Here is a 23,142-nt window from a genome sequence, read left to right on the forward strand (position 1 = left end):
TCTGCTGAACGATTTGCGTGCGCTAACTCAAGAGACACCTCGAAGAACCTGCTAGACAGCCTAGACTGATGATTATAATTAATGTTTAATGTATTGCCGGGTATACACAATTTAGAGTTTCTTTGGTAACTGTGAACACGTGGTAAATGTTTAAATGAAGCAGCCACTGACAGAATTGCATAGTTGTTTTGTTTAGCCGTTAGTTAACCGCGTGGACCAACGTCAGTGACGGAATGAAGTCAGACTGATAAATTACCACAACTCTAACTTGCAAACATATTGGTAGATTTTTATGCAAAAATATTCTTTAGATATGAATAACCAGTAGCGTTGTTATTAAGGCGTTTTGAATTGTAAACCAGGCCGTGTTATTTATTAGGGCTACTTTCTACTGTCGGGTTTTTTGCCGCGTACGTGCACGCAAAAGTTTAAAATCATTTTAATGATACTTAAGAAATCAACGATTGAATAGACGCATAGGGTTGGATTCTGTTGATGATTTGGTGTGTTTTTTCTGGCAGAAATAAATAATACAACAACTTAGAAGGTTTTCAGCTTTTACATGCGTGCAAAAACTAAAAAACGCGACAGTGGAAAGTAGCCCTAAATTGTCGCAAAGTGAAGAGGAAATATGAAAGAAATATGAAGTTCTGTTTGACCAAAGTGGCAGCACTGCCGGTCAATTTTAAAAAAATCCATCATGGCCACTTGTTGTGGTTACGGGATGTCCCAAACTTTAATCATGTTTGTTCTTTAAATACGTCCTTTTCTATGATGGAAGAAGATGAAATATTGATGTCGGAGAAGCAAGAAAAGATCATCGAAGAGCTTGTAAGTTTTATAAAGAGATCGGTGCAGCTTTGGGCATTTTCCGCAGAAAAGTTTGCTCGCTAGCAGCTAGCTAGTGTTGTACAACAAGTCTCAGTGATAAATATTTCATATTTTTGTATGTTTTTTGTGCTTCGATTTAAATGCGCATCGTTTTATGTCTATGCAAATGAAAAATCTTTATTACATCTGCAAATAGCTCGTTGTCTGTCGTGAAATGATGGCATTGATCATGTAATAAATACCATATCATAATTCATTCATTGATATTAAAAAAATTGTCGTGTTTATATATTTAGCGATCACCCGATCAAATCCTTTAGCTCCCATTATAATTCAGCAATTACGTCCCTTCGGGTTATGCAGAGACTTTGGTGACAGCAGAGCCTAAACTTGACTGCAGGGCTCCAAGTACTGACCCTTGACCCTTGGGCCACATAACTACCTATGCCACTGGCCTTGGAAAGACTAACCCTTCATATCCGTCTAGTGTATTAGCAATGGTGTTAACTATGACAAGCTGAAGGATGGCTGCGGCAAAAGGGTCAAGCGTCTGGAGATGTTTTTCTCAGGATTTCCTGAAATTGTCGGCATGTTGTATTTTCCCAACCTCGTTATTCTGCGCCTTGTTGGACAAGACACCCTCGAGAGACTCGAGGGATTGGACAATCTTGTTCATCTGGAAGAATTGTGGATATGTGAGGCTAGTGTCCAGGTAGGTACAGGGATATGTGTGTACAATCATGGGATAGAATCACATACAAAGACATGCTGTAGTAAAATATATTTCTCTGAATTATACAATGTGTAGGAGATTTGTGGTCTCGGCAATTGTGGGAAGATGAGAAAGCTGTACTTGTATGACAATTCCATCTCGAAAATAAACAATTTGTCAGTGTTGAAACAGCTTGAAGTTCTCTGGCTTAATGACAACAAGATTGAACTAATTGAGGTAATTAAGTTGATGAGTCAATTAGATAAATGTTACCAATATTATAATTGCGACTATGCAAATAAATATTGTAAATATTTTAGTTGGGCGTTCTCATATGAATACTCAATTTAAAAGGTTGTATTCATTCTTGTTTTAGGGTTTGGACAACTTGATTTATTTGAGAGAACTCAATCTATCCAACAACAAAATATCTCAAATTGGTGCGTAACCATTTTACTGAAACATTTTGGATACATTTTGGGTTAACCTTTTCTAAGTTTCACTTGGTTTTAATGCTTTGCATTTATTCTTAAAAAGGCAACTCACTGGAAAAGCTCTGCAATCTTGAAATCCTTCATATTTCTGGCAACAAAATCCGACTCTTAAAGGTATAATATTATTTTTTTTTATATATCTACCGTTTGACTGCTGAAATCATTCATAATTTTTCATAAACAGTATATTAATATTTCAAACTGAAATATGGTTTTACCTTTTAGGATATAAACAATCTGATTCAATTGCGAAGCTTGCATACACTGAGTTTAAAAGATCCGGTTTATGGCGCGAATCCTGTCGCGACCGTGTGCAATTATTCCACGTATATTTTTTATCATTTACCACAAATTATGCGTCTTGATGGCTATGACGTTGATAATGAATCAGTCAAAAGCCTCGCTGTGGTAGGTAAAGATATTGGACCTCTAGGAAGAGCAGTTTAGAACGACTGGCAGAGCAGTATAAAGTTATTATTTAGAAATTATAATCCCGAAGAAGGAAATTGTATTCCCGTTTACCTTAGACAACAGTTAAAAAGAAAAAGATGTACTACAATATGCGTGTGAAAACATTAGAAAGAAACATGAGCAACTTGTTAAAACAAGTTGAAGTAGAGAAAACTCGTTTGGAAGAGAGGCCAGCTTTAAGGATACGAAATTTATCAAACATCCTTCGAACTGTAAGTTTTTTGAGTTCCACTACATTCATTCATTTAAGAATTCTACTTTTATTGATATGAACATTTAAAATGCCCTAAAGGAATTTTAAAGCAATTTTTGAGCGTGTAACTTTGTGTATTGGTTAGCTTGAACGAGAGTTAGAAAGTACGTCAGCTTCTCAATCTATCGACGAAAATAAAACCACTGCTGCTTCCAAGCACCAGCATGAACTACAACAGGAAAGTTACCAGGAATTGGTGAAGGCTAAGACACTGAACTTCATAGATCGTATTCGTGAACTGGAGTCTGCTTGCGACGAGTGAGTAATATAAAATGGTTTACATTTTATCAATTCAAAGTTATTCTTTAAGAGCTGGTTTTTCGACATAGTCGAACTCAAAGAAATCGCAGCCTGAGTTAAAGTCTCGTTTATCGTTTTAGGATTAATAAGTGCTCTTTGGAAAGCCGTCAGCAAGTGGAGAAGATTTCTCAGTCAACAATTCAGAGATTGGTTCTTGAACTGGAAACTGGTGGAAATGTTCGCTTCGAAGATGGAACTGTAAACGACGTGTGGTAAATTCTTGATCCAGTTTTGTTTCAAGCAGTTCATGTAGCAAGCCTCTGCTGTTTCTCAACCGCTTTCGGCTGTAGACAAAATTTGAATGGAGCCACACAGATAGAAAATCTTTCCCTCAAAATCAAAACAAGCAAAACTGCAGAGTTTGCAAAATGTTGGGAAATATTTGGAAAATATTCTATGCTTTTTTTTAAAAAAATATTTTCATTCTCGTAAGGTATACATCGTGTCACGATTTGGTTTTATCCAGATTTTGTGCAAACGACTTCAAGGTAAGTGTGGCTGCGCTGAATTTTTCAAACAGTTCTTTGACGAAACAAAAACAAATATCTTAATTCTTCGCGAATAAATCCACTGTTTTTTTCCACAAGTTGATGTTTTCCAATCTTAAGACAAGAAAACTCGACAGTAGCTAGTTCTACACAAATACGAATCCATCTTTCAAAATATTCAACCTTTCAATTCTCGGAATTGCCATCTTTTTTCATGAAAAGGCATACGACATCACTGGCATTAAAATTCACCGAATCACTCGTGTACACAATCGAGTACTTCGTGTTGCATTCGATGAAAAGGTCTCCGCGTTTCTTGCGAAGAATGGCGACCCTGATGCCGCTGAACAGTAAGTTTTCGGGAAATGAATATCATTCTGCATTGATCTCAATAGTTACTGGAATGATAGCTGCTCAGTTAGCGAATCAACGTGCGGACACAAATTTTACGCGGGAAAAATCTTTGCTTCATTTTTTCAATATAAACAGCTACCAATTTGACAGGCATATGTTTTGGCTTCAAAATTGGCGATATTTCGTCTTATGCAGCATCCAGTTCTTGTATGTAAGTCAGTGATGGGGAAATGCAATGTATATTCTTTAGAAAAGACATGTACGCAAGTTCCATAGAATATCTCTTCACTTCCTGGACGGCAGCACTAAACTCCAAAGACGGCTTACTTCGGCTTTTGGATGGAGGATGTCAGGAGATAGCAGGGGACGAGGTAGGATATATAACTCTTGAATTGTCAGCTGATCCCAATCCAGCACTGGAGCATCCTCCCAATTTGTATGTTCTAGGTAAATGGGATTCGTCTGTCGAACAACGTTTTCAATAGTGACCGCAAGAGACTGGAATTTTTACAAGAGCAAGCTGCGGAAGAAAACACGAATGATCTTTGTCCTTACAGACACGGTATGATACTTTGTGTTGACCTTTAAAGTCTGTTCCCACGACCAAATTTTGGCGGATTCAATTCACTTCTGATGGATGTTTTATAGTCTGTTGACTTGGATTGTATATGAGTAGCAAATCAACTAAAACCAATGCAGTACTGCTTTACCAATAACAGACTACATTCCATACGCCAGAGGTGAATTGGATCTGGTAAAATCGAAGCAGCAATAAAGAATTGATTTTCTTGACTTGTTTGTTTCTGCCCCTCATATTTAGGTCAAATTGTGATTGCCAAAGTATTTATTGCCAACACGGAGATGGCAAAAAAAGATGAAAGGTTTGAAATAAAAAAAATGTGTTCGTTATAGAGAGAGTAGTAATACGGAAGTTAATGGAGAAATTGATGATTTTCTCTCCTGGAACACCGATTTTGAAATCCTAAATTTAGTCGTTCTTGTAATTTTTCTTTTTCATCTTACTCTTAGCTGTTTGTCGGGCGTCAATTTTCCCAAAGAAAATTCCACTCCAGGCCCCTGCACTGCGAACGACGAGGCTAACGAGTATATTCGAACGTTTACGAAGGTTTCCGATCCTTCTTGCGATTGTCATACGAAGCAAAGTGATTGGGTAATACACGACGGTGATTTTGTCTTACCCGAGTATGTTGTTGATTTCGAATATCTCACCAAGGTACGATATATGCTTTTAGACCGCGCTGGACTGTCATTTCCGAATTTGATTTAAAAGCAGACGTTTTACAACACTACAATTACTTCTGTTTTTTTCAAGATGAAGCCACTATCCTCCCTAATTTGTTACTATGGTACGGCGTCACGTGACTGTAACGATCCTCCTTGCGATGACATCATCGATCCAGATTCGGACATTTTAGACATGGAACCCCTTGTACAGCCAAAACCCCGGTAAGTAAACCCCGGTAGGTCCTTTTAAGAATGCTCTACTCCACAGCCTTTTTGTTTTTGTAAATATGTAGACCTGTTCCACAATTCAAGATTTGTATCATTGTGTTTTAAAGATTGCTAGAGCTTTCGGAAGATATTTTATTGAAATACTGCTCCGTTGATTGCACGAAGAATATAACAACGCTGAACCTTCACGACTCTGGTTTGACTCGACTGAAAAATATCAACCATCTTGCGAATTTGAAAAAGCTGGTCGTCTCGTTCAACAGTTTAACCAAACTGGACGATATTACAAGCATGGTATGTTTCATGAACATTGGAGAAGTTTTAGATTATATTCTCATACATCTTACTCAAGAGTTAACCCTTTCTCAAATCTCCCTGGCCTAATATATAATAAAAAGTCCTTTTTATACAACTAATAAAGTCATTTAATGCACTCTAGCCTAATTTGAGCTCATTGGATGCAAGTTTCAACTGCCTGACAACCTTGGATGGACTAAAGGTTTATATCTCCTCGTTTTTCATTGGAAATTTTCTCTGATTGATTACATGAAGTATATTTCAATATATTGAGCCCTCAACCAACTGGGTCTTTGGCATTATGCTATTTAAAATATTTTGATAAATTACTTGCTCTACAGGCATGCCCGGTATTGACTGGTCTCGATGTAAGTTGGAATAGCTTGCATCACGTTCGGGACGAAATCGGAACACTTCGTAAAAACACGACAAGCTTGATATCGTTCAATTCACGCCATAATCCTTGGCTAAGGGTAAGTCTTTTTCAAGGCAACACTAACTTGGACGTCTAACTTTCACCACAATCGTTAAAGAGCATAAAAATAATGATATAAATTCCGAATTATTCTTTCAAAGCCCGACAACTTCCGGTCGTATACCATCGGTCGGCTTCGGACACTTCAAGTTTTGGATGGTCAATTCATCACCGAACAAGAGCATGCCTTTGCATTGCGGCTTGCTGCTTCCTCACGAATCACATCGTTCACAATTCTCGCTCATTCGCGAACGAATGTCGATCGTTTACGATCATTGACCCTCGCTTCGACGGCCGCAATCCTCTTAAAATACAGCAAGAGTAAGCCGATTGTGTTGGATGAAGATGATACGAACTGGATGAAGAATGTAAGTGAAGGGATGAGATTATGTAGGGCTTGGCAAACTAGGGAATATTCTGAAGGCTTTTATATCGCTTTCATTTTTAAGGTTACCACCTTACAATTGGATGGTCAGGGAATTTCGAAACTTTCAAATTTGGAGAAACTGTCACATTTGCGATGGGCGTCCTTTAAAGATAACAATATAAGCAGAATTGAGGTATTTGTGGTTTGATTCTACGAAATATATGCATTAAGTTTGTTTAGTTTATAGTTGACCTGTTTTTTGTTTTTGCAGGGCTTGGAATCGTGTGTGATGTTGGAAGAGCTTACATTGTCAAGAAATTGTATATCAAAAATTGACGGTAAGCGAAGAATCGCCCTCTGTATTGAAAAGCATTTAGCCACAATATTTCAATATTCTGTTACTGTCGTCATGTTACGCGAACGAAATATTTTCTCTTTTAACCCAGTTCCTAACCGCCACACTTTCCTAACCGCAAATCATAAAATCCTTACCTATACTCTTCCTTAACTAGGTTTATCAAAGCTTACGAATCTTTTGCGTCTTGATCTTGGCTATAATGATATTACGTTGTTAGAAGTTAACACGATGGAAAGTTTGACAAACTTAGAATATCTGTCAGTGGAGGGAAACTCAATTCTTTCTGTACAAGGTCTTAAGGCAAGCACAGCTATCTTGAGTTTATATATACACTAACAGTTGAGGGAGAATATTTTTTCTATCTCACACGCCCAGCCGTATACAGTATGGCGGCGCTAGGCAAGACAGAAAGGCACCAGACGCGACAGGTTGGCGCCAGGCGAGACAGAAAGACGCCAGACGCGACAAAATGGCGCTAGGCGAGACAGAAAGACGCCAGGCGTGGCAAAATGGCGCTAGGTAGACAGAAAGGCGCCAGAAGCGACAGGATGGCGACAGAAAGACGCCAGGCGCGACAAAATGGCGCTAGGCAGACAGAAAGGCACCAGAAGCGACAGGATGGCGCCAGGCGAGACAGCTAGATGCGACACGATGCTGCCAGGAGAGACAGAAAGACGCAAGCTTCTAAAATTATGTTTTGTGCAACTACGCTGTTTCTGCCGCGTACTTTTGTCAGTAAAAGACTGCAAAGGAAGGAAAAGACTGTAATATTTTTTTAAAATAAAATAAATGTGCTTTTTTTCAGAAATGCCTCTCTCTTCAAGAGCTTTTCGCTGGAAATAACAAAGTCTCAAACACGCGAGAAATTTTTTATTTGAAGGTAAAAGTAATAGTGTCGCAGAATTAAAAAATAACATTTCTGAACCGGTTAAAGCATTTTATTAAGCGGTTAAAGCATTTATGTGGTAACATTAATTTTACTAGGGGTTGCAGAATTTAGATATCCTAGACTTGAGTGGAAATCCGACAGCCTCGAATAATGAAAGTCATCGGCTATTTGTGATTTATCATCTGTCATTTCTGAAGGCTTTAAATGGCGTGGCTGTGGTAAATATCATTGTGCTGCTTTTATTATTGCTGAGACATTTGGAAACAACTGTTTAGAGCTGATAGAGCTATCCATTGCCAATAAACCTAGTCTAGTTTTCCTATTTCCATTTTGTCTATTGCAAATATTGTAAATAATTTAAAAAAGATATTCATCTCTTAGACTGCAGCTGAACGCTCTTCAGCAAAAGAAACGCTGGGTGGAAGGTAACTCATAACCATGCAGTCAATTTCTAGTGTTATTGCTGATGATGTATGTTTCAGTTATACGAAGTTTCATTCAGCCCCACTAGTAGGAATGCTTGTTAGAGATGTTTATTTTAGTTTCTTTTCATTTCATCTCGTTCAATTTGTTTTCATTTCATTTCATTTCATTTCACTCAATTACATTTAATCTCATCCAGTTTCATTTCATTTCATCTCATTCAATTTCATTACATCTCATTCAATTCATTTCATTTCATCTCATTCAATTTCATTTCATCTCATTCAATTTCATTTCAGAATGACGATGGACTTCGTTGCGGAACGTTTAGGCCACGCAAACTTCGCGGATTTACAAGAAATCGATCTTCCCCATTGCGAACTCCGAACAATCGATGTAGGAAATGGTGATGTGTTCAGAAACTTAAGGAGGTTCGCCACAACTAAATATAATCTGATTAAACAAATCTCCTGGTTGGTTATCTTTATTGAACATGTCTAATGTTTTTCTGTAGTATCAATTTGGAGCACAATAACCTAACGTCTTTTGGTGGTCTAATTCATCTGGTTAACCTCAAGGTTTATTAATTAACTTTTCTCTCCAAAGACGTTTCTAGCTAAATTTTCTTGCAAAAAGCAGCAAGGTTCTATTGCAAAGGTCTGATTCGTTGAATGAATTCCCCGTAGGTACTGTGTTTAAACCACAACAAGATTGAATCTGTTTTTCCCAAACGCAAGACAACATCTCCAAGCAACAAGAAAGGGCCACCTGTGGCTCATTCGTCTGATGACGTCACGTCTCCACAGTGTTTTACTCCAGTGTTGGAGAAACTTGAAGTACTTCATTTAGGGTAAGATATTTGTAACTGGATTCTTCCTTATTACAATAGTTTTTTAAGGAGCATAATAAGAGACTGATAAAATTGTCTTCTGTTTTATACAGATACAACGGTATTTCTAATCTCAAAGCATTACATCTGTCAAGGATACCAAATATAAAAGCTCTCTTCCTGCAAGGTAGATATCTTGGGCACGTCGAGTTTCACTTGAGCAGCACGAAAAAGATAAGAATACTGATTTCACATCATTATATTTCATGTAACAGATAGATAGTGTTACAAAGTGGAAATATTTTTTTGCTCTTTTTAAGGAAACGAAATTTCAAAAGTCGAAGGCATTCAAGGTTTACAAGAACTCAGAGAGTTGGTTTTAGATCAGAATAAAATTAAGGCAAGTGTTCACTCATACACACAGGGGACATTCCACGACGATGCATCACCAGCATCTTCAGGAAAAACCTCACTTTGAAATTATTTCCATTTCTTCCACCTTGTTGTGAATGATTTTGAGATTTTTTTCTGTCAAATTCAGACACTCTCCGAGACCTCGTTTATTGGTCAACGCAGACTTCAAGAACTTCACATTGAAGATAACAGATTGAGAGATTTATCTAATTTCGAACCATTGGTCAACCTTCAGAGATTATATTTAGGAATGAATAAAATTCAGGTACACGATAACAAGACGAAAAGTTCCTACATGAAAAAAATTAGATAATCCTGATTCATTTTGAGACCAGTGGGTTAAAACTAACATACCTTGGTACATTTTTGAAATAGGAACTTCCAGAATTACATAAATTGGAAAGAATGACAAACCTTTTTGAGATCTCCCTCATTAGCAACCCGGTAAGCTATTCATTTTACGAATTTAAACGTTTTTTCGACAAACACACTCGTCAACGGCTCCTCGTTAAAAAATACGAAAAAACTCTCGCAAAATCCTTGTCAAAGCCTTCGCCTCATTCAGATTTTTTCTGCGTTGCATTCAGATAACACGACGGCTCATGCACCGCCCAATCTTAGTATATCGTCAACCAAATATACTGTGTATTGATGGTATTCCAGTCACTAACGACGAACGATCCAAGGCAGAGGTGTATTTAATGGATCACCAGGTACAGACATGGTCTGAGGGGAATGAAGCGAGGGAAATCATCATGTCTGGCCTTCGCTTGACATTACGCGAATCAATGGTGGTGTTTGTCACTGGTGACTAAGGGTGGTCATTTTTGGATAATAGAAAGTTCTTTTTTTATGTTTATTTTAGTTGGGTTCTGTTGTCAATCCAGAAATCGCAGAATCGCATCACAACTTGCCAAATTTACAGACAAAACCACAAGCCCCTCTCAAGGTAATAACTTCTGTCGTCTTGATTTGATCTTGAGACCTCCTGAACAGAAACTGAAAAACAGGATATTTTAGGTAACGACGGTACAATTGAGTACATCGACGGAAAACGGTTGGAGTATTGGGCAGAGATTTGGCCAAGTGGAATATGTGGAGAGCCTTACTCCTCACTCGAGATATAACGAAAAAAACGATCCCAGAGGTTGGTACATGCGCAATCACAGTAGGGGAGTGATCAGAGTTGACAGTGCTTCGTGGTACTGGATAGAAACTCGTGCCAAAACAGTCCCATGGTGCACTGCCAATCTCCGAATGCAAATTCAAAATTTTCACTTCCAAATGAGCTATAATGGCTTTGGCTTCTAGCCCTTGGCTCAAACCAAGCATTTTTCCTATTTTTTAGCCAAGCTTCGTGCTTCAAATTCTTACCCACCACAACATATTCCGTCTTCGTATGACGTCACACGTCACGGTCGTCACCACCCCCCTTCGTCGTCTACCATTCACCTCGCCAAACCTCAAGGACACCTGCCTCATGCGGGTTCGTACGTCTTGCGAGGCAATTCAAATTCCAATTTCCCTCAGCCGCCGAAGCCCAAGTGATGAAAAGATTTGGCAAGGTAATAGAGTGACGCGTGCCCAGGCGCTTTCCGGAGACAGTAAGGGCCTGGGTAGCAGTTTGGTACTACGGTAATGCGTGGGTATACGCGTGAAGCACGCGCAGTAACCGCCAATCAATACTGGAGCTTGAGAACAAGGCTGATGTGTCGCGATCATTTTTCGCATACACGACCGAAACCTCTTGCAATCCCAGAATGAAACCACACAACAACATCTATCCTAAAGTGTACCTGTTGATCTATAGCGTTCAACAACGCCGTTCAGTAGTGTGTACCGAAATGACAACAATTGTCCTAAAATTTCCTCCCGAAGGTTAACATAATGTTAAATCAGTAGCCCAGAATGTTTTCTATAAAATGCTTCATTTTGCTCAATTTACCGCCATAACTTAGAAGAAGCTATGTTATATAAAAATTTAAGCGCAAAATAACTTACAAATTATGCTTTTAAATCACAGATAAAACCAAATTATCCATAAAATTCTCACTCAATTGAAGAAACAGTTAATTAGTAATCTAATTGCCCTCATATTATTCTGTTTTTAAAGCTATAAAGCAATTAAAGCTATAACAATCTTTTTCTTGTGTTTTCAAACGTCATTTCACATACTCAAGTGTATAAACTTCTCATTCAGCAACGGCTTGTCGAAATATTTCACGGTCTTGTTCTTGTTCACTTGGATTGCGATTCGTGCGATGAATAGAATTGCTACAATGATTACCAGGGCCAAGGTGAATCGGGCGCTGATGCTGTTTGGATCCCAATTTTTGGCGAGGCTTGCAGAGAGAGCCCACAGAATAACTGGCCAGTCGGAGTAGGTGTAGTTGATGTAAGGTTGGAACGTGAAATTCTGCAGAATGAACCATAACAGCGAGATAATCAGGAGGGCGGCCAGCACCAGAGCGCAGGCTGTTGGCATCGGTACGTTGGATTTGTAGGTCAATACCATACCAATGTTTAGCAACGAGGCAATGGTCACCCAGGCTGTGTTCAGCATAATACCTGCAAGGAGAAATAAAAATCAATCAAAATAAATGGACAGAATTAGTTTGGATCAATGGTCTAAGTATGGACTATGGACTCCAATGAGTGACCTCCAGAGCTCCACGAAACGCGTGCTTCCATCTCGAGGCTCGTGTGTTTGCAATACGCGTTCTATCTTTGTGAGAGCACTTCCACGCGTGTCTCGAGGTTAACACACGCAAAACCTGCCTTCAGTTTCCGGAAAGAAGTACAGCAGGCCATGCTATAGCTCTGGGACCGGTTGTATACTGCATTTTGCGTAGTTAAATCGTAGTTAACTCAGAAAAAAATGACTCTGATTGGTCAATTCTTTCACTAACTATAGTTTAAAGTTAACTACGTTTTTATACAACCGCGACCCCTGTAGTTTGACCAACTTCCCCACTTACCGTTTTGAACCAAGACAGCCATGCATATAGCATCTGGTTTATGCTGTTGCTCCAATTCTTTCTGATACGTGCTGTAGTTGAGATAAACTACATACAGCAGCGCATAAAGGGAGATTTGATTTCCGAGCAGTAAGACACAACTCGAGACGATGGATTCGGAAGTGAACGCGTACAACCAAGCGATATTTGCGATGTCACACAGGATATAGAGCAGATAAAACAGACCATTTAAAACAGGCGGAACGTCTCGACATTCCGTGGTTATCGCGTACACAACATATGCGAAATTCCACGTATAGATTAGCGCCCATATCGAGAAAGCCCAGCCAGCCGGAGTTATATCCAAGACGAAGATATCTGATACGTTTCCCACCGAATGAGAGAATGGTTTTCCTCCAAGGCCAGCCAAAGCGTTTAAAACGAGCTTGAAAATGAAGCTGCCAAGGGCAAGAAGCGATAAGATGATCGTGTCTGCTTTGAGCTGTCGCATTTTGACGAATTCTTTGGTGTACTTTTCGCAAAATCGATTGTAACAGAATGTTGTTTTGTAATCTCGTCTGCGAGGTCTTGCAGTGGCTCGTGATGTAATGAATAATGCAAATAGCACTGCGCATAATCATCTTGATTACGTAATCAACAATAGAATTGGAAAATCATGTTTCTGCAGTAAATTGCATGCCGCATCATGTTGCAGCATTTGTGTTCGCACACCTATCTTACCACTAAAGGCATAATATCCATTGTTTTTATATATAACGAATTATAATTATACTAAACAATACAGTATAAATAAATGTTGTCATTCATAATGTATGTCTCTCTCCAAGGCTATGTTAGTTGCAAAGTGGACAATATGTCTATCATAATTACCTGACCACTACCTAATTTTAGTGTGCAGTGATAACCAATTTGTGCAGTGATAAAAGTAGAATGTGCAGTGATAAAATGAGAAATGTGCAGTGATAAAATGAGAAATGTGCAGTGATAAAATGAGAAATAGGGATAAATTGTATTTTCTCAACAGACCTCACTCTGCTGAGGTAGATTCATAAGTAGTTGTCCCCCAGAATGCTGGAAATCAAGTCATAAGAACTCAAAAATACAGAAAATTTTCTGCAAGAGATCCTGCAGTCCCCTACACCCCCCCCCCTATCTTTACATTACCAATTTCCAGTTAGGACCATTTTTATCATGCCCCTCTCCACTGTACTATTGTGATGATATGTGCAGTGATAAAAAATTCTTAAAATTAGCTATGTTAAGACTGTCTTGTCTGTCCTCACCACTACCTGACTGTAGCGTTAATACTGAAAATATTTATTGATTATTTATATTATGTGTTCTATGGCTTAGTTATACATATCGGTGTGCTCGCCCTGTGAAATAAGAATAACAACTTTCTTCTTCTCTGCCTCAGCGCTGTCAAACATCTTCTGAACATCGTCGTTATCGCTTATGTGAAGGTTTTCCATCCCAGGTATCGTGGTGATTTGTACGAGTTTTTGAGCTTCGAGTTTTACACCTGTGCATCTCTCTACTTCAGCCTTTAAACTAGATAAGGTTAAGGCACCCGTCATCTCGCATCGACGCCCAGCGCTGTCATTCTCTGCTCTCACATAGAAGTTTCTTTTTTGACAAATTGTGGCCTCTGTAGGGTGTTCGCTTGCTGGATTTCCTGCTCCTAAACTGGGGTTGATGCCGTAATTATTTTCATTGTTATTGCCGCCGTCTGTAACTTCAGCAGGTGTGTTCACCTCCTTGGACTTAACTAGCGGCACAGAAGCTACAGGTTTATTCACTTCCTTGTGTTTGGCAAGATTTGTAGCAATTTCTAGAGCTTGTTTGGCATCAGGGCGTTCCACTCTTTCTTTCATCAGCAGTTGGATCAGGTCGACCAAAGTCTTGTCATCTTGATGAAACAAATCATCAGAGCAACGCTTTCCAGCTTTAAATGCCCAAATTTCATCTGCCCATTGCTTCTTATCATCAAGGTATCTGCTGAGAAAGTATAGAACAATTCCCGCGCTGTATAAATCAACCTTGTAATCATATTCTCCAGTATCTAGTTCAGGAGCTCTATATAGCTTATTGCCAACGTTGGAAGATAGCTTTTCCAATTCCTCGCTGTTGGTAAGTGATGGTAAATCATCGATTATTGGGCCAATTTCTCTGGCGAGACCAAAATCAGCGATCTTGACAACAATACCACACATTTGTTTTGGGTTTGGATTTGCTATGAGTATATTTCCGGGGTGAATATCTCGATGTACCCAACCAATATGGTGAATAAACGCTAAGCCGCTCAGGATTTGTGGGAACACCTGTTCGTAAAATCGAATTGGACCATGAACTTTAATGATAGCGCCATCTTGAGCGCCGGCATCAACGATATTGTTATTGTACACAAACGCCCACAGGTTAAGTCGGCATAGTTCCATTCGAATGCATAAAAAGGATCTCTTCCCGATGTTTATTGGCCACGAATTATAATACTTGACAACATTTAGATGTTGAAATTCCTTGGTTTTGAGGACCTTTAGTTCTCGTTCCCTGTACCTAATTGCTTTTGCATCATCAGATGTAGAATCCTTTCTATCTACCAAAGGATTTATAGGCAGAATCTTGATGGCGTATCGGTTGTTTCCGCTTTCAAGGTCTTTGACTTGAACTACTTCTAGGCGAGCGCTTAATTTACCAAGTGGCAATTCATATTGATAACCCCGTTGCTCTAAGGCCTGTATGAGCTTTCCCTCTACATTCTCTTCTTCCTGCTCACCCATAATAACGAATCTTCACTATATATATGAGGTTAAGTACGTCTAAGACTGTTCACACTTAATTCTTATATTTAGCGTGTGTTATATGTGTTCGATTCTGAGAAGGTTGACAGGAAGTTGTAAGAAGATACAATTAATGTGTTTCCGTAACTATGGCACAACAGCTGAATGTCTAAATTTAGTTTAGGGAATTATAACCAACGCCATATATGGATTAACAATTATTTTATATTCCAAACAAAATGAGGGGCGTTTCAACGTATAGAACATTTCAATGCTCAATGTTCAATTGTAATAAATTCTCAGCTAAAATCCTCAGCACTGAACTTTGCTATATATCCAGAATGCCCTGGAAACGTGATTGCACATACTATTTTGAGAAGTATAGCTGATACACATTTTGTCAAAAATCAAAATACACCGTTACGGTAAAAGATACAAGAGGAGGTGCAGGGTATACCTATACAATTAAAAAACCAATTCTCCTGTCTAAATTTAATTTACAGAATTCAAAAAAGGTCATGCATATATAGATTATTATTGGCATGCAATTATAAGATATTTTACTGGTGGTACCAATAATACTGGTGAAGTTTTAAATAATATAACGTTAAGTTGGATTATTATGACGAATGTTATATGCTTCAGTAAAAAGGTGAAGTATTAAATGATATATAACGTTAAGTTAGATTATTATGACGAATGTTATATGCTTCAGTTGAGACAAAATTCAAGTTTGAATTTTTAGTCTATGCTATTGTTGATGCTCATCGCGGACGTGGAAGCGGGCGAGATCTCAGTCATTTCGACGTCTTCTATCTCCGTCACAACTACCACAACTTCTTGCTTTTGTTTTTTTGCGACATTGATTATATTTTCCACATCATTATCATTTTCTATTTTGATAAGCTTCGTCTCACCATTTATCATACGCTTTTGTCGTAGAACTTGCCGGCGTTCCGGAACATGGGTACGATCTGCAATTGCTTCTTGCATTCCGGAGAACGTGAGCTCCTTTAAAATACACTGGCTTAAATCGTTTTCATCCTGTTTTCTTGCAAGGAATCCGATCTCCAGAGGCCAACTTGTAGTAGTTGCTCTTTTGGTTTCAGGAAACATATACTCCTTAGCAGTGGAAGCAGCAAGGCGTGCATTTGGATCTTTCTGAATTAGGTTCTTTATCAGGCCGCTTAGTATTTCGTCATCTTTGTGAAACAAACCTTCATCGACTTGCAGTTTACCTTCTTTTAACTTTTCCAGCTCCGTAAACCAAGAATCTTCATTCTCAAGATAACAGCTAATGAAATATAGCACTAATCCAGCACTATAAACATCTACTTTGAAGTCGTATGAATCGGTATTGAGCTCTGGTGCGCGAAAACATCCACTCTTTGAGAAAAACGACACTTTCGGAAGTTTAGCGATGATTGTAAGCCCCGCTGTTTTGTCCAATTCTATTCCAACATGCCTTGCAAGTCCAAAATCAGCGATTTTGATTTGTAGATCATTTATTTGCTCTGGATTTGGATTGACAGTGAGGATGTTTCCCGGATGAATATCGCGATGAATCCAGCGCATGGTATGGATAAAAGAAAGGCCGCTTAAAACTTGTCGAAATACCTGTTGATAAAACCGTGGTGGGCCATTTTGTTGGATGATTTTGGGGCCACCAATTTTGTTTCGGTAGATGAAGTCCCACAAGTTAACCGAACACAATTCCATTTGAATACACAGTTGATCTACGCTATCCACTTTCATTATCCAGGATTTGTAATATTGAATTATATTTCGTTTTGCTTCTTCCGACATCTCGAGAGATGTTGTTATGAGAGCCTCAAGTTCTCGCTCTTGATATTTCACTTGTTTGCCGTCCTCGTCGTCCGCTGTCATCGGGAGTATTTTAATAGCGTACGACTCGTCTGAATTTATGCACTTTACTCTGACGACATGACCAAAAGCGCCTGCTCCAAACCAATTACTCCCAGTACAATTAAATCCATGTTCCGTCTCTAAAGCTGTCTTGATTTCTGTAAATTTTTTGTTTTGCATCTTCTCGTCCATGTATCTGCAAAAAGGATGTTCTTCAAAAGTAGTTACAAACTGCTGAGTTTACCTCTGTGAGTCTGTGTATATGAATCATCGATGCGCAATAAATATGCAAAGAGCCTCTAAGTTCTTGAGCAATGTCATGTTTTTAATTTTGAGCATTTCCGTTGTTTTGTGTTTAATCAGAATATGCTCAGTGGTTGGGCTCAATTAGCCCATATTTTTTGAATTCTTGTCACAGCCTATTCACGCAAGTAAACAAAGCGATTCTTAATATATAGTTGTACTGCAAATGGTAAAGTTATTTACTAAAAGTTATTTACTATATCTTATTACTTTTGAAGAAAATTCTTTTCTCTGGCAAAAGCAATGGAAGAAGACATGGAAGAGAACATACAGAAAGGAATTTTTTTAGAAATTGAGGCCCATTTAGCACATTCTCGTGAGTTTGATTCTGTTGAATGGCTTGATAAAGGTGCTTTTGGTTTCGTTGTCAAAGCCAAGCGCAGGAAAGATGGAATATCACACGCCATTAAAATAATCCAGATGAGCGAAGAAGGGAAAAGAGTAAAATATCAAAGGCGAGAACTTGAGGCTCTAACGAATGTCAAGCGGTTGGGAATAGAAAGACGGAATATAATTCAATATCACAATTTCTGGAAAGTAAAAGTAAGTGGCGCTGATTACCTTTGCATCCAAATGGAATTGTGTTTGACTAGTTTGTGGGATTTTGTCTTCGAAAACGAGATGGGCGGCCCAAAAATCATCCAACAAGATGGCCCACCACGGTTTTATCAACAGGTATTTCAACAAGTTTTAAGTGGTCTTTCTTTTATCCATGCCATGGGCTGGGTTCATCGCGATATTCATCCGAAAAACATTCTCATCGTTAACCCAAGTCCGAAAGAAGTAGGTGATATACGCATTAAGATCGCCGATTTTGGACTTGCAAGGGAGATTAAAACTGATGACGAACAAATACAGGAGCTTACAGTTATTAATAAACTTGAAAAAGTGTCTCCTTTAACAGTGAGTGGATATTTTCATGCACCAGAGCTTAAGACTGATTCATACGACTTTAAAATAGATGTTTACAGCGCTGGATTAGTGCTATATTTTATTAGCCGTTACCATAAGGATAGACAAAGCGTTCTTATGGAAATACAAGACTTGAGGAAAGGTAACTTGCAAGTCGATGAAAATTTGTATCACAAGGATGACAAAATCTTAAGCGCTCTGATAAAGAATTTAACTCAGAAGGATCCAGTTGCGCGTCACAGCGCTTGCAAGGCCGAAGATTTTATGTTTCCTAAAGCGAGAATTTCAACCAATTCTTGCGAGTTTGAATTCTTAGCGAGGAAACAGGAAGAAGAAGACCTAAGTCTGTGCACCATGAATGAATTGACGTTGTCAGAAATGGCAGAAGCCATTGAACATCATACCCGTGTCCCGAAACGCCGGCAAACTCTACGACAAGAGCGTATGGTGAATGGCGTGGCGAAGCGTATCAAAATAGAATATGATAAAGATGTGAAAAACATTTTCCACGTCGCGGCTAAACACGGACAAGAAGTTGTGGTAGTTGTAAGCGAGAACGAAGAGGTCGAAATGACTGACATCTCGACCGAACCAATGTCGGTGTGAGTGCTGGAGATACGAATACTTCTGCCTCGGCGACGAACATTGACAACACTGTTGACTGAACATTTCAAATTCGTGACACTTCTCTGCACTGAAGCATAAAATTCGTTCTAATAACCTTAATCTAACTTGATATTATAACATATAGAACGTTATAACATATAGAACGTTATAACATATAGAACTTTTTGATGAATATTTGACCGTGTTAAACTGAAACATTTTATTCTAAGAATCGGTCATTTTCTTACAGCTAGGAAGGGCATCGCAAAATAAATATAATTTGTAAGTTTCGTTTTATAATGTTGTAAATAGATGTAAAACATATAGCCTTGCGAGTTGTTGAAAAAATATATTCTTGATAAAAATTACACTCTTCACATTATGATTTAAGATTGACTAACGCTAACAGTTCTATTGATATATATATTTCATCCTGAGTTAACGTCTCTGATCATACAATTTATTAATATTCCAGCATCCATATATATCATTTGTTTCTTACAATATCTTTAATTAAACATTATTCAGTAAATTATTCACAAAAAAATTTCGTATCGGATGCGCAATACATTAGTCATCACTAAAAAGTAATGGGGCTAATGCTGAGGTTTTGATAGTCTTTATGAGGTTTATCTGTAATTTTAAACGGTTGTATAAGATGAGATATGGTTTCTGACAATCTGCAAGGCAACTCGAACAATGAATGCAATGACAGAAATTATTAGCAGCGCCAATGTGAATTTCGAGCTCGTTAGACTAGGGTCGTAATTCTTGGCCAGGCTTGCTGAGAGTGCCCACAGTACTACAGGCCAGTCGGTATAACTGTAGTTAAGGGGGCTTTGGAGCTTGCTGAAGTTTTCCAAACTGAACCAAATCACAAGCTCGACCAATAGAATCGCAAGAACGATGTTGCAAGACAGCGAGAGGTCAACGTCCCATTTGTAGTGCATCACCATGGCAACGTTGAGTAATGTCGCAATTGATACCCAAGTCGCATTCATCATTGCACCTAGATGAACGAGTATACTACAATTAAATTTATACCCAAGAAATGCTAGTAGCAATGTCATTCCGCCTAAATGGACCACTCAACATATGAACTTTGGATCAAGAAAATTTTCTAGGTAGAAAACGAATCCTATTTTATATCTTGCACGGTCTTAAGTTTTTCTGGTCATGCGTGGACGAAACCGAATGCAACGTTTATTGTTTATGCAGTATCGTAATGCAGTATCGCTTACCGTTTTGTGCTAAAATTCTAATAGCCCAGGCATCTTTGCTAAACCGTGTCTCAAGCTCTTTCTTGTGCGATTGGTAATTCTTGTATATAATGGCAAGGACCGTATACAATCCTAGGGTATAGCTGATTATCGCAGCACAACTCCAACCGATTTCCAAGTAGGAAAAAGCGAACAGCCAAGCAATATTGAAAGCATCACTGACTATACAAGACAGGAAGAATTTGACGGAAAATATCGCAGGGAAATCTCGAAATAGCGTTGATAAACCGTAGATGATGTAGCCTCCGTTCAAAGTGTAAATTACACCCCATATTGAGAAAGCCCAGCCGGCTGGAGTGATTTCTAAGTAGAATACATTCGAAACGTTTGTATTGCTCCTTGGAAAAGGTCCCTTTCCACCGCCACTGAGGTAGTTCAGTATCAGTTTGACGATGAAGACCAGCAACGCCGCAATTCCGGCAGCCATGTTTGATGGTGAAGCTTTGGACATTTTGCCTTCAAAAGTTTTCAATTCTTCGTGTGAATCGTGAGCTGTAATTCTTCTTCGGAAGGTAGCCGTTGTGACTTGTGATGCGAGCTGCTTGTCGAAATATAGTTATATGGTGCCGGGGTCTCAAGCATATCAGTTGCTGTGACACGTGAGGGTACACGTGAACGTTACTCAAAGTTCAATAATTGTGCAATATTGACTAATTAACATAAAAACTTTCCGACAATGAAAGAACCTGTGGTTACGCGTGCCATGAAAGTCACGCGTATTGATGATTCAAGAATGATGTGGTCTCGTGGGTTGTAAACGCCACTGATGAGTTACACTGTTTTACGCAAATAAATCTTTTGGGCAATCTTTTTTGAAAATGCTTTTTAGTGGAGGACAGGCAAAGTCGACTACCGTTCGCAGTATCCTGATATTTTTTAGAAAATTAGAAAATGATTATTTTGCGGCTTAAATTTTAGAATCGATATTTTTACTGCCTAGTGTTTATCTTATGGTAAAACGTCTTTTGCAAAGTTCTCATCAAAGAAAGAGGCTTCAATATTGGAACGAGAATGGGTGAAGAATAACCACATAAGAGTTTGACATTTGAGTTTCTCTTAGTACCATATTGCTTGATGTGATGGTGTTTGAAGTTGGAGCATTCGAACATGCACTGGTGATGAAATTGTTCTCTGATCCTGCGGTCGCGTGGTACCATCACGTGCCTGAGGATACCGAACTAGGATTTTGTGAGAGATTGCGAAAGCGTGTGTGCGGTTACGTAACAATGTAATTATTATGCAAGATTGTTGACTCAACCCACTTCGGAGGCTTCCGACGACGCACCCCGAGCAAAACACGTGTACTAGCCCACGCGTGGCACTAGCACACACTTACTTGGTGCAGCTAGTTTGAACACATTTGGCGACCCAATTTGGGTCGTTTTTAACTCCTTATAGAATAATATCGTCTGGTCAAAGCAAGAGCAACGTCAGTATAACAAAGTCGATTATTCTCAACTATCTACAGTACATTGTGAAGAAATCTTTATCAACACATTTTAATTTAAAATCAATGTTTCACTAGCTAATTTTTACTCCTAAATTGAGGGCAGTTTTTTTCGACGACCTCGCTGCGTCTCTTTCTTGTTTTCGTTTCTGTTGTTCGAGGGCTCGTTTCTCGCGTTCTGCCATGCGCTTCTCTTTCAAGACATTTTGCGTTTCCCATTCAGTTTCCTGATCTGGAATCTCATCCCAGGCATCCGGTTCTTCACTCCAGGTTCCCAATTCAGTCTGAAAACGAAACAAATTTTTTTATGGATAAACTGACACATTTAAACTAGTATTTATAGACTAATCATCTCCCTTCATGTTCAGGGAAAAGTATATTTCTGAGAAAAAAGGTAAAGTTGCAAAGTTTTGTGAGTATTAAACCTACCTCAGGAATGGATGTGAATGAATTAAATTTAAGTCTATCTGATGGTTGATTATAATTGTTCACTACAGGAACTTGAGATTTCAAGCGAATCTAGAAGAATTGATGTAAAGTAAAATTGTGTTAGAGAGAAGGGTTACATTGCCTCGGTGCATTGGTTTTGCTCATGACAATTAGTAGACTATACTTGATTAAAATTGCATGTTTGATGTTTCCTACTCTTCTGAACATAAATTGCTGTTCATATTTATTTGGAACTAAGGCAAACTAAAATAGTATTAAATGTTCATTTTATAATCGGAATCAAACCTGTTTGGTTTTTTGAAAAACAGGTTGCATATCCCCAAAGAGATCAACTTCTTGGGTGTTTTGTTCTGATTGCTCATTTTGAGACTCAATTTTAATGCTAACAAGATCGGAATCGTTTTGGCCCCAGTCATCCCATGCTTGCAGATCCTCTTCCTTGTTGGCAAATAGAGAGCTTGTTAGATATTAATCAGGATTCTAGCCATACAAACCAGCTTGATCCAGGTAAAAAATGGGTTGCTAACCATTCATCTCATGAAAGATTAATGGCAGAATAAACAACAGTGGAATGAATTTTAAAAAAGGGAGCTCATTTAGAGAGGAATTGCGGGGTTTCCACCAGGTTTCCACATAGAACCTATTAACTTTTTTGGGGGGTACCTAAAATTATATATAAACATTTATAAACATAGCTATCTTCTAGCTATTATTTTTACATTAATTACAATACAAACACTCAAGGCAATGATCACTTTAAAACTTTTGGTAAAATATTGTTTATATTTCGTTGACATAACACACGATCCTTATTTGTAAAAAAGATCAACATTGATGACGTCAACACAAGGCACACGAGAGGTTGATCGACCCGTGTTTACCTCTGCGGATTTTTGAACCAAAACACCACTCGGGGCTTTCACGTTATTGTCTTCATCTTTGGTCTTCTTTCGTCCAAAAATGCAACGCTTAATGAAGTTTATGAGGGCGAAAATGCAGGAAAAAAGCTGTGAAAGCCTCATTTCAAAGCGGACATGTTTGTTTGGGTCGACAAGAAGGCACGGTTACTGAGCTGTTACTGGGATTATTACT

General features: G+C 38.6%; 7 protein-coding genes across 8 annotated transcripts; 2 read left to right on the plus strand and 5 right to left on the minus strand.

Annotated features, from left to right (window-relative positions):
- Positions 1–636: 636 nt before the first annotated feature.
- Positions 637–18,998, plus strand: LOC114528411 (leucine-rich repeat-containing protein 9-like). Of its 2 annotated transcripts, XM_028550033.1 has the most exons (38): positions 637–831; positions 1,319–1,543; positions 1,640–1,780; positions 1,920–1,983; positions 2,081–2,151; positions 2,263–2,445; positions 2,565–2,720; positions 2,847–3,019; positions 3,142–3,273; positions 3,495–3,549; positions 3,772–3,899; positions 4,154–4,274; positions 4,351–4,465; positions 4,724–4,784; positions 4,933–5,137; positions 5,237–5,370; positions 5,484–5,670; positions 5,816–5,875; positions 6,015–6,146; positions 6,250–6,516; positions 6,598–6,708; positions 6,787–6,853; positions 7,028–7,173; positions 7,679–7,753; positions 7,858–7,980; positions 8,144–8,187; positions 8,485–8,616; positions 8,700–8,763; positions 8,872–9,035; positions 9,128–9,201; positions 9,335–9,414; positions 9,556–9,693; positions 9,804–9,872; positions 10,016–10,141; positions 10,294–10,377; positions 10,449–10,575; positions 10,777–10,993; positions 17,574–18,998. In XM_028550033.1, the coding sequence occupies exons 1-37, from the start codon at positions 643–645 to the stop codon at positions 10,974–10,976; spliced, it is 4,623 nt and encodes a 1,540-aa protein (XP_028405834.1). In that variant the 5' UTR covers positions 637–642; the 3' UTR covers positions 10,977–10,993; positions 17,574–18,998. The 2 variants fall into 2 exon arrangements, with proteins under 2 accessions (XP_028405834.1, XP_028405833.1); XM_028550032.1 differs by lacking the exon at positions 17,574–18,998 and having other exon boundaries at positions 10,777–11,190.
- Positions 11,510–12,995, minus strand: LOC114528412. The gene is made up of 2 exons (XM_028550034.1): positions 12,407–12,995; positions 11,510–11,996 (listed from the first exon to the last, which is right to left on the minus strand). Exons 1-2 carry the CDS (start codon positions 12,894–12,896, stop codon positions 11,596–11,598), a joined length of 891 nt encoding a protein of 296 aa, XP_028405835.1. The 5' UTR covers positions 12,897–12,995; the 3' UTR covers positions 11,510–11,595.
- LOC114528386 (serine/threonine-protein kinase ULK1-like) lies at positions 13,756–15,186 on the minus strand. The gene has a single exon (XM_028550004.1). It carries the CDS (start codon positions 15,184–15,186, stop codon positions 13,756–13,758), a length of 1,431 nt encoding a protein of 476 aa, XP_028405805.1.
- Positions 15,928–17,244, minus strand: LOC114528387 (calcium-dependent protein kinase 4-like). Its single transcript, XM_028550005.1, has one exon. The coding sequence runs from the start codon at positions 17,242–17,244 to the stop codon at positions 15,928–15,930; it is 1,317 nt and encodes a 438-aa protein (XP_028405806.1).
- Positions 17,929–18,873, plus strand: LOC114528388 (eukaryotic translation initiation factor 2-alpha kinase 1-like). The gene has a single exon (XM_028550006.1). The coding sequence runs from the start codon at positions 17,929–17,931 to the stop codon at positions 18,871–18,873; it is 945 nt and encodes a 314-aa protein (XP_028405807.1).
- A 223-nt stretch (positions 18,999–19,221) lies between the features above and the next one.
- On the minus strand, positions 19,222–20,707 carry LOC114528477. The gene is made up of 2 exons (XM_028550121.1): positions 20,115–20,707; positions 19,222–19,882 (listed from the first exon to the last, which is right to left on the minus strand). Exons 1-2 carry the CDS (start codon positions 20,602–20,604, stop codon positions 19,515–19,517), a joined length of 858 nt encoding a protein of 285 aa, XP_028405922.1. The 5' UTR covers positions 20,605–20,707; the 3' UTR covers positions 19,222–19,514.
- An 864-nt stretch (positions 20,708–21,571) lies between these two features.
- LOC114528514 (receptor-binding cancer antigen expressed on SiSo cells-like) lies at positions 21,572–23,122 on the minus strand. Its single transcript, XM_028550172.1, has 4 exons — positions 22,932–23,122; positions 22,336–22,488; positions 22,030–22,119; positions 21,572–21,884 (listed from the first exon to the last, which is right to left on the minus strand). The coding sequence occupies exons 1-4, from the start codon at positions 23,070–23,072 to the stop codon at positions 21,675–21,677; spliced, it is 594 nt and encodes a 197-aa protein (XP_028405973.1). The 5' UTR covers positions 23,073–23,122; the 3' UTR covers positions 21,572–21,674.
- Between the last annotated feature and the right edge of the window lie 20 nt (positions 23,123–23,142).

Source organism: Dendronephthya gigantea, unplaced genomic scaffold (genome assembly GCF_004324835.1).
Source record: "Dendronephthya gigantea isolate DGI-Jeju-01 unplaced genomic scaffold, DenGig_1.0 000050F, whole genome shotgun sequence".
NCBI lineage: Eukaryota > Metazoa > Cnidaria > Anthozoa > Malacalcyonacea > Nephtheidae > Dendronephthya > Dendronephthya gigantea.

Excerpts from the sequence above, each read along its gene's own strand:
- LOC114528411 (XM_028550033.1), top strand. The coding sequence starts at position 643 with ATGAAGTTCTGTTTGACCAAAGTGGCAGCACTGCCGGTCAATTTTAAA. Across the intron at positions 1,984-2,080 it reads CAACAAAATATCTCAAATTG|GCAACTCACTGGAAAAGCTC; the intron begins GTGCGTAACCAT and ends ATTCTTAAAAAG. Across the intron at positions 5,671-5,815 it reads TGGACGATATTACAAGCATG|CCTAATTTGAGCTCATTGGA; the intron begins GTATGTTTCATG and ends AATGCACTCTAG.
- LOC114528412 (XM_028550034.1), bottom strand. The coding sequence starts at position 12,896 with ATGCGACAGCTCAAAGCAGACACGATCATCTTATCGCTTCTTGCCCTT. Across the intron at positions 11,997-12,406 it reads GGCTGTCTTGGTTCAAAACG|GTATTATGCTGAACACAGCC; the intron begins GTAAGTGGGGAA and ends TTCTCCTTGCAG.
- LOC114528386 (XM_028550004.1), bottom strand. The coding sequence starts at position 15,186 with ATGGGTGAGCAGGAAGAAGAGAATGTAGAGGGAAAGCTCATACAGGCC.
- LOC114528387 (XM_028550005.1), bottom strand. The coding sequence starts at position 17,244 with ATGGACGAGAAGATGCAAAACAAAAAATTTACAGAAATCAAGACAGCT.
- LOC114528388 (XM_028550006.1), top strand. The coding sequence starts at position 17,929 with ATGGAATTGTGTTTGACTAGTTTGTGGGATTTTGTCTTCGAAAACGAG.
- LOC114528477 (XM_028550121.1), bottom strand. The coding sequence starts at position 20,604 with ATGTCCAAAGCTTCACCATCAAACATGGCTGCCGGAATTGCGGCGTTG. Across the intron at positions 19,883-20,114 it reads TAGAATTTTAGCACAAAACG|GTGCAATGATGAATGCGACT; the intron begins GTAAGCGATACT and ends TCGTTCATCTAG.
- LOC114528514 (XM_028550172.1), bottom strand. The coding sequence starts at position 23,072 with ATGAGGCTTTCACAGCTTTTTTCCTGCATTTTCGCCCTCATAAACTTC. Across the intron at positions 22,489-22,931 it reads TGGTTCAAAAATCCGCAGAG|GAAGAGGATCTGCAAGCATG; the intron begins GTAAACACGGGT and ends TTTGCCAACAAG. Across the intron at positions 21,885-22,029 it reads CATTCACATCCATTCCTGAG|ACTGAATTGGGAACCTGGAG; the intron begins GTAGGTTTAATA and ends TTTCGTTTTCAG.